We start from the raw sequence: 9,703 nt of genomic DNA on the forward strand, positions 1-9,703 counted from the left end.
CCTTTCTTTCTTTTTTTTTTTTTTTAAGATTTTATTTATTTATTTGAGAGAGAGAACAAGAAGGGGGAGGGTCAGAGGGAGAAGCAGACCCCCTACTGAGTAAGGCGCCCCATGCAGGACTCGATCCTGGGACTCCAGGATCATGACCTGAGCCGAAGGCAGTCGCTTAACCAACTGAGCCACCCAGGCACCCCGATTCTGTTCCCTTTCTCTAGCTTTCCTAATTTCTCTTTCTGGTTCTGTTCCTCATTTACTCTCCTTACTTCAGCTAGAAGCTCTTTCCTTCAGGTAATTTCTTTTCAAACATGTAGTGATTATTCCCTCTTCTGACAATTTGTGTCCCTTTGTTTATGTTTGGTTTAGGCTACCATATATTGGTTCTTTTTTTTTTTTCATGAATGGTCTTCCTTGTAAATTCCCTAAGGGAAACTATATTTCCCATGTTTATTTGTATTTCCAGATCCTAGAGCAGTGTCTAACTCATAATTATAGCATGAAAATATATTAAAGGGAAATCTATAGACTCGCCAGTGACTACTTAGAGCCACTTGCAAAATGTTTACTCTTTGAGTTTGTGTTTGTGTGATCTAGTTAAGACCATATTATTGAGTGCTACAAAGTGTAAACAAACCCCCAACTATACATTTCTAAAAAAAATAGAATCAAGTGTTATTGATGTAAAAATCACAATGAAAGATATGGGAAATATCAGCACAAAAAGAGAAGATGAGAAAGGGAATCTGAATTGACCCAGCCCATGCCCTTGGGAAATGAAGGGATTCCAAGCTTGACAGCTGGGACAAAGGCAAGGAGGTGAAATAGAGGAGGGAATTCCTAAGAAACTGCCCCTAATTCCTGTTGGTTAGCTCATGCGAAGACTAAGTGGCACCATGTTTGTTAAATTTATGTGAACCCGTTGGGGAATTATTGAAACATTTTTCATCAGTAAGCAGATCTACAAGAATGTAAGATCAACTTAAAAGTGAGACTGAAGGAAGTTTCCTACAGTAATGACGTTATTGCATAATAGGATGTGTAATCAGTCACAAACTCAGGCAGTAATGACAAGAACAAATAGAATGACATGGATGCAAGATACTCAGCAGAAATGTACTAATGTTCACTGTGAGAAGATTGAGTCTGAGGTAAAGGAAGAAAAGGAGACAAAAGGAACATTGCGCCTTCGAGCATGTTTAAGTGTGAAGAAAACATTAGCATTCTTGAAATAAAAAAAAAATATTTTTTCTCCCTGTATATTAAACAGAAATGCATGTAAAAGTTTTTCTTTAAATTTTAATTCCTACACTTTTAGTTTAGCATTTCAAGTTGCTGAAAACATTCCACCCAGTTCATTTTTACTTGACATCATCAAAACAAATCCACATTTTTTCTGACATTTAAAAGCTGTTGTTGGTTTTTGAGCACGCTATTCTCTCTAACAATGATTTCAATAGAACTATAATGTCTCTCTTTAATTTTTTAGAAATCCAGATGGAACCCAGAACAATAGCACAAGATGGCCTGCCTTCAGAAACACAGACCAAAAATATTTAATCTTGAATACAGAGTCACCAAGAGTATATGCTAAACTACGTGCTCAACAATGCCGATTCTGGACACTATTTTTTCCCAAAGTCTTGGAAATGACAGGTGTGTGTTTTTTTAGTATTTGGTCAAATAATTGGTTGTGGATTATGTAAAAGGGAGAAAAGGTAGCCTATCCAAGGCACAATGATGGTGTTAATCAGTGAATTTACAATTAGTTGATTCCAGGGGCGCCTGGGTGGCTCGGTCATTAAACGGCTGCCTTTGGCTCAGGTCATGATCCCAGGATCCTGGGATGGAGCCCCGCATCAGGCTCCCTGCTCCGCGGGAAGACTGCTTCTCCCTCTCTCACTCCCCCTGCTTGTGTTCGCTCTCTGGCTGTGTCTCTTTCTGTCAAATAAATAAATAAAATCTTTAAAAGAAATACAATTACTTGATTCCAGTGAGTACATTACTTTCACAACTTTTCTTCCAGCAAGTTTAGATATTTGAGGGCTTACTACATGAGCAGCACTTTAGTAGTAAAATAGAGAAACTAAAGTAGAGATTTTCCCTTAGAGGAACATAAAACTTCATAATGGAACTAAAATAGGGCACTACTTGCCTATTCAGCTCATCTTTGTGGAGTTAATTAATGGATAAATGAATAAATAAACATATAAAATAATGTATAGAACTAAAAATATAATTAATAAAATATAGAATGAATATAATTTATATTCAAAGAGAGGTAAAAACAAATTTATTGATAAATAGAACTCTTGATTTCTAAGGGAGGAAAAAAACTCCAGAATTTAAATATTTAAAAACACAATCCAAATATTTCTAAATATTTTGAGCTTAGAGACATGTATCATGAGCACATACATATATAACACAATCCAATAAACAGACAGTAATTTAATTAATCTTTAGGAAGGGATTCCTTAAGCTTATATAAGGAAATACTAGGAAAATTGGTTCAAATTTTAGTGTTATTTCAAAATTCATTAGTAAGAAAATATTTAAATTAACTTGAGGGAGCAGCTTGAATGATCGCCTCTTCTGTGAGGAAAATGACATACATATCTCATTCACTTGCCAGTTTTAAAATGCCCAGCTGTTTCTAACCCATGTGACTCCTCAGACCTTGATTTTTCAAGTAAAAGTAATTGACTTTCAACCATCAGATATATTGCTGCAGTTTCCTTAGACTTTACCACTCTGTTCATCATAATACACTGTAATTTGGGGGCCAAGTTAGATATTACAATAGAGTAGATGCTTTAGTTTCCTGTTTAGAGAGGTTGGGGGTTAGTTTCAGGCAAACATGGGCATCTTAGAGCTATTTTTGATTGTTTAATACACTTTTTAATTATCAGACATTACTCACCAAAATTATAATTATGTCCTCCATCTGTTTGGGAGATGTTTCTGATATACCAGTGCTCTGTGTATTACCAAATGTTCTGTGACATAATATATATCCAGAGATGGGTTTCTGCATCCCTTGGCAAAGCTACAGAGCTGCCCTTGTGTCCTCGGGGTGTGAATAACAATGAGGTAATGTGTTTAATCTGCCAAGAGACCAAAAGAGGTACCATTTAACATAACACAGACTTCACGTTCTTAATCTTTACTTAAAATATCTTTAAATGAGAAGGTCATAATTGAGGAACAATGAGAACAGGTGGGGAGGATTTTAAATGACTAACTTATTACAAGCCAAACTGACCTGTTCTGGTTCGAGCTTCTGTGGTCTGTTGCAATTTCTCTGTTGATAGAATAAAATTTAAGTATCAGCAGTTTTTGAAGATGTACTTCATAATCTCTATCTCTAAATACTCAACTGCCATAAAGCATGTTGAATAAACAAACTCCTAAGTTTTTGGCTAGCTGCCACGCCTTCCTATGCAGTGAGGAATCACTTTCTAGTTTGAGCAACACTGAGCTGTATGGAAATAGCAGGCCTGGCTCCTAATTAGTACCGTGCTCTGGGATTGTTCCAAGCACCTTAAAAACATAATTTTATGCTTTAGCATTTTTTCAGATAATTCACCCAAAAAGATTATATTAAATATATTTTATAAAATGTAAAGTAGGGCGCCTGGGTGGCTCAGTTAGTTAAGCGACTGCCTTCGGCTCAGGTCATGATCCGGAGTCCCGGAATCGAGTCCCACATTGGGCTCCCTGCTCAGTGAGGGGTCTGCTTCTCCCTCTGACCCTCTTCCCTCTCATGCTCTCTGTCTCTCATTCTCTCTCTCTCAAATAAATAAATAAAATCTTTAAAAAAATGTAATGTAAATGCATGATAGGATTGTTGTAACATGGGGAGCCTAGTGGCTCAGTCATTAAGTGTCTGCTTTGGCTCAGGTCATGATCCCAGGGTCCTGGGATAGAGCCCCTCATCGGGCTCCCTGGTCTGTGGGGAGCCTCCTTCTCCCTCTCACTCTGCCCCTGCTTGTGTTCCCTTTCTTGCTGTGTTTCTCTCTCTGTCAAATAAATAAATAAAATCTTTACAAAAAAAAATGTTGTAACATCAATATCCTCATTAATAATCAAAAATGTTTTACATTTAAACAGAACCAGTTTGAAGTTATATGTTTTTAGGTTTAATAAATGAATAATGTAGGGAATTAAAAAGATTAAGAACACATGTTCTTACCATATTTTGTGTATTTCAAGCTGCAAAACCTCACAAATTTCAGTATTTGATATTTTGAAAATTAGGGTTATTCATATGACCTGGGCTGAAGTTCCTATGGAAGTATTATGTTTTTTTAAAAAAGCAGCTCTACATGTAAAGGAAAACTATTGACTGAGTTTCTTAAAGGTAGAAATGTTTACCTCACTCATGATGGAAAGCCAATGAGCTTTTATAAGTACCAATTGAGCAGTAGTTTACATTTGCACAATAAATGTTCTCAAATAAAATGATCCTTAAGACTTGTTTAAACACAGGAATTCTAGCACTTAACGTTTAGACTATACTTCAGCATATGCCTGTGCTATTAGTGTGTGCACCTGCAGGAAATAAAATGTGAATACTTATTTTAAATATTCTCAAATTCAAAATTTTCACTAGAAAATGTAACTGCACCAAATATTTCACAATTGTTTGAAAAAGAAAGAAAAAGAAATAAAGAAATGACCCATTCAATGTCAATAAGATATCAGTATTTCTCACTAAAAGTGGAAGAGTAAATTTACTTTGACCTTCAAATCCTCCCAATAAAGAAAAATATTATATCCAGTGGTTTTTGCTTTATTCCATGTTAAAAATATAGGCATACATTAAAGATATTGCCAGTTTGGTTCCAGACCACCACAGTAAAGCAAGTGTCACAATATAGTGAGTCAATGAAATTTTTGGTTTCCCAATGCGTATAAAAGTTATATTTACATGATGCTATAGTCTGTTAAGTGTGTAGCAGCATTATGTCTAAAAAAATAATGAACACATCTTAATTTAAAAATACTCTATTGCTAAAAACGCTAACCATCATCTGAGCTTTCAGTGAGTCATAATGTTTTTGCTGGTGGAGGATTTTGCCTCAAATGTTCGTGGCTGCCGACTGATCAGGGCTGATGGTTGCTGAAGGCTGAGGTGGCTATGGCAATTTCTTCAAATAAGATAACAATGAAGTTCTCACACTGAGTGACTCTTTCACAAATGATTCTGCTGTAGCATGTGATACTGTTTGATAGCATTTGAGCCACAGTAGAACTTCTTTCAAAACTGGGGTCAATCATTTTAAACCCTACTTCTGCTTTATCAACAGAGTTTATATAATATTCTAAATTCTCTGTTGGCATTTCAACAATCTTCACAGCATATTCACCAAGAGTAGATTCCAGCTCAAGAAACCACTTTCTTTGCTTGTCCAAAGGGAGCAACTCTTCATCCTTTAAAGTTTTATCATGAGATTGCAGCAATTCAAATATAATAACAATAAAAAGATTGAAATATTGCAAGAATTACCAAAATGTGACACAGAGACATGAGTGAGCAAATGCTGTTGGAAAAATTGTGTGGATAGACTTACTTGATGTGGGGTGGCCACCAACTTTCAGTTTATAAAAAATGCAATATCTGCAAAGCACAATACAGTGAAGTGCAGTGGAATGGGTATACCTATATGTGGTCTTCAGGCTTCACCTGAGTTTAGAGTAGTTCACTCTATAGTAGTAGTTGTAGTTCACTCTCATCCCACACTCAGAATCATAACAGGACAACTAATGCGTTTCTGATCTGCCCCATAAGGAATTATGCATTCCTTGGAAACTTTAATAATTGTGTAACAAACAGGAAAATAAGCAAGTAATGGGAACAAAAGATATTTTCAACGAAATCTCAAAGTACATGAATTATTTTTTATTATAATGATTAACACATGTCAATACCCAATTTAATCTTTTCTTCTACCTTTACCTCCATGAATAATTTTGAGTAGACTCACCTCTCCTGCATTCTTTCTCAATGCCTCAGACTTGATTAAATAGACTCTGCTCTGGTGAAATATTGCTCTCACTCTTTTTTCATCAACTAGACAAAAGGTAGCCTTATTAGTATAATTCTTTCTGTTGGGGAGAAAGCTTGACTTTTTCTTTTTTCCAAATGAGCCAACAATGTGGACAAATCAAAAATCACAAAAGTCCTGAAAAAGTTGTGTCGATATGTTTATGAACTACTGGTATCGATCTAACTGTACATGGATTCAATAAGGAACAAAGTTAAGAATAAATTTTTGTAAGAGGGCAGTAAATTCATTAGTGGAGCTCCCAATAGGTGTATAGGGCTTGATTTCATAATGTACACACCATTTGATTTATCCTTCACAGTAGCACTGCAAAATAGTGATCACCAACCCCAATTATAGTTGGAAAACTAATTTCAAAAGTTAAGAATTTTTTCTATGTCACTAATATAGTAAGTGGTCAAGCTGGAATTTAACCCATGTCACTCCAAAGCCTATATAATGTCCTTTTTTTCACTTTGTAGTACCTTGTTAACTACAAAACAAATAGATCTACATCTCACAGATAATAAGTCTATGTTCACTTAAGTAGTATTCCAGTTTGGAGAAAGAGAAGTAGGGGGAAGAAAAAAAAAAACTTCTAAGTTTGGTTTTGATTGATGTCATGGGACTCAAAATTTTTGTTATCTTTTCACTATGGTGTGTTCAGTTCCGGGTTGTATTGGAAAATAATCAAATGTTTCATATTTTATTGTCTCAATCAAAGCTCAGCATTATTAAAGAAAAAATTACTCAGGTCTACAAAGCATTTATACACTAAAAAGCAAAGTATTTCAATACACTAAATTGTATAGTGTTTGATTATGATATACAAGGAAATAAATTTACATTTATGTGAATCAATGAATTTGGTATCATTCTATGCGCAAGAAAGGAAAATCAAATCTAAGACCTTTTCTCTGAGTATTAAAATTCATGGAGTAAGTGGTAGATTACCATCACTTATTTGTTATATCAAAAAGTTTGTTCTTTCTGAACTTTAGAGCCCTTACTTGGCATAACATTTAAAAAAGCATTTAATTATGAAAAGATACCAAAAGAGTGCATCATTTGGTGTGATATTTAATGTCTTTCACATCTAATGTTTTTTAGAAAAGTTCTATTATTCAAAAATAATTACAGTCATTGACATTCTAAAAGCCATTTTTAAAATGGGACATTTTTGTATATATTCTCAAATATTTGTCCAAAGTCCAAGCAGTATGAACATTTCAAACTTACATATATCCTAAATTACAGGGGATATTTTAATAGCTGTATGAATGTTTTAAATATTTTGATTTTCATATAAACTAAAAATGAATCACTGAATGTGCTCCACTGTTAATAGTATGTATGGAAAGAAGACACATTTTCATGTATAAAGTAGTAAGATCACATGAACTATGTTCTCCAAATTAATATCTTACAGAATTATAATTAATTTTAAAAATTCCTAACTATAAAGTATATATTTAAAAAACTGTCAAGTCCTTATTTTCAGGACAGCTGAAATAACGTAAAGTGTTGTTTTTTAATTCAGTGACTAGAGCACAGCATCCTAAAAGTTTAAGAAGTAAGAGAACTACAAATGTGGAAAATACTAATAGACTTAAATATAAACCATCTTCTAGCTTTATCATACGTATTTATATTAGGAACATAGATACATGATTTTAGAGGTTTGTAATTTAAGAGATCCCGTTCTTCACAAACCTTACTCTTTAGTGTAACACATTTTCAAATAAATCAAGATTTCGAGGTGCTTGTAGTACATAGACCATTTTCGGTTCATTGCCTCACATTACTTCTGGCATAAACACTCCCCTCCTCTGACACAGGCATACGCTACTGGAAAGCAGAGATTGTCTTCGTCATCTTTCTAATTTGCAAAGCAATTAATAAACTCCTTTCATGTAGTAGCTTCCATTAACTGCTTTCAATGATTATGCATTGTTTGGAATTAAAGTACACCGATACAGAGTGAGAGTGAAATTTACATGGAGTGTCAATTACAAAGTTACCCTTAGGCATTGATAAATATATATAAATATTTTCATCAGAAGTAAGTCTGCTATATAATTATATATGTAAAAGAGATGCATTAAATAAGATTTCCATTATGCATAGGAAAAGATAGTAATATCTATATACTATATATCTTCTTAGAAACTTAAGTAAATATATGTTATATGATATAATTAGATGTAATATATTGATTCATTTTCACATTTTTATGGTATATGCAATTTATACATACATATAATTTGCATTTTCATATAATGTATAAAATTTTATTAAAAGCTTTCCAGGTAGTGAAAGAAGCTGCTAATAAATAATTAAAAATTAAAAAATTACTGTGCAGTGAACTTGGAAAAATGGCATCTGTGATCAAAGTTATTTTTCAATTAATGTAAACAGATTAAAATTCAGATTAATATAACTTATTCCATGTTTTACAGGAAACATTGATGAAGCAGAACAAGAATGGAGAGCAGGATTCTATCGCTGGAACAATTACATGATGGACTGGAAAAATCAATTTAACGATTATACTAGCAAGAAAGAAAGCTGTGCGGGTCTCTAATTAATAGATTTACCCTTTATAGAATGTTCATTTTCCTGTAGATCAAGGTAAAAATATCGGTAGCTCTCTTACATACCTAGTAAGAAAGCTCTTATACAGCTGAAGCAAAAATGCCAGAAGGATAATATCGATTCTTCACATCTTCCACTTCGTATTGTACCTAGCATTTCAAAACCCAAATGGCTAGAACACGTTTAATTAAATTTCACAATATAAAGTTTGACAATTAATTGTATGCATATTAAAATGATTTGCAGCTTCAAACTCTCTTTCCTGAGTAACTTTATGAATTTTTCTCCTTAAAAATACCCGTATTCTACTTTTAGTTGTGTATTTTCATTACCACTCATATAAAGGTATCCTTTTAAAAGGAACTAGGTCTTGAAACACTGGACACTAATTTATAATACTATTTCCTTTAAGTAATTTAGGAATTTAATGTCAATATGGGATATTAAAACAAACAGAAAATAATTGGTTCCCTTTGTTTTTTATAGGAAGGCAAGAGGGAATCTTAAAGTAAAAGGCTTGGTTACTTTGAAACACCTAATGACTAAAACAAAATGTTGCTCCCAAGAGATAAAACGTAAAAGAATATAATTATTTCTGTTTTTTATTTTTTTTAAATATGTACATTCCTAAGTCCTCAAACTCTATTCTTCATTCTTTCAACTCTTGACCTTCCTCACCTCCCCACTCCCTGACTCTCCCAAAGGTGTACATCTGTAAATTACTCTTCCTGTAACTGAAAAGTAAAACATGCAGATGAGCAGAAGTCTAAAGTCAGAAGTCATATACCAGCTGGGATAGGGGAACTCTTGCCTTGCACCCAGAAATACTAGGATTTTAATAGAGAAATTGCTTAATTCCAGGAAAGAAATTGTTATACTTTCTGCAGATAAATGATATTATTTTTATAATATAAAAAATTATAAAGCTGCATTTACTGGGCCCCTGGGTGGCTCAGTTGGTTAAGCGACTGCCTTCGGCTCAGGTCATGATCCTGGAGTCCCGGGATCGAGTCCCATATCGGGCTCCCTGCTCGGCAGGGAGTCTGCTTCTCCCTCTGACCCTC

The 9,703-nt window shown here is 33.9% G+C and overlaps 1 protein-coding gene across 1 annotated transcript in view; it reads left to right on the forward strand.

Moving 5' to 3' along the window:
* The window catches only part of BCHE (butyrylcholinesterase), a 60,933-nt gene extending 51,847 nt beyond the window's left edge, over positions 1-9,086 (forward strand). Inside the window, exons 3-4 of the mRNA XM_025869769.2 lie at positions 1,484-1,650; positions 8,504-9,086. Of these exons, the coding sequence (XP_025725554.1) occupies positions 1,484-1,650; positions 8,504-8,628 (292 nt within the window). The 3' untranslated portion in view covers positions 8,629-9,086. The remainder of the gene's footprint in view (positions 1-1,483; positions 1,651-8,503) is intronic.
* The last annotated feature ends 617 nt before the right edge of the window (positions 9,087-9,703 follow it).

Source organism: Callorhinus ursinus, unplaced genomic scaffold, assembly GCF_003265705.2.
Source record: "Callorhinus ursinus isolate GAN/ISIS: 27379988/994484 unplaced genomic scaffold, GSC_fseal_2.0 scaffold1, whole genome shotgun sequence".
In the NCBI taxonomy this organism is placed as follows: domain Eukaryota; kingdom Metazoa; phylum Chordata; class Mammalia; order Carnivora; family Otariidae; genus Callorhinus; species Callorhinus ursinus.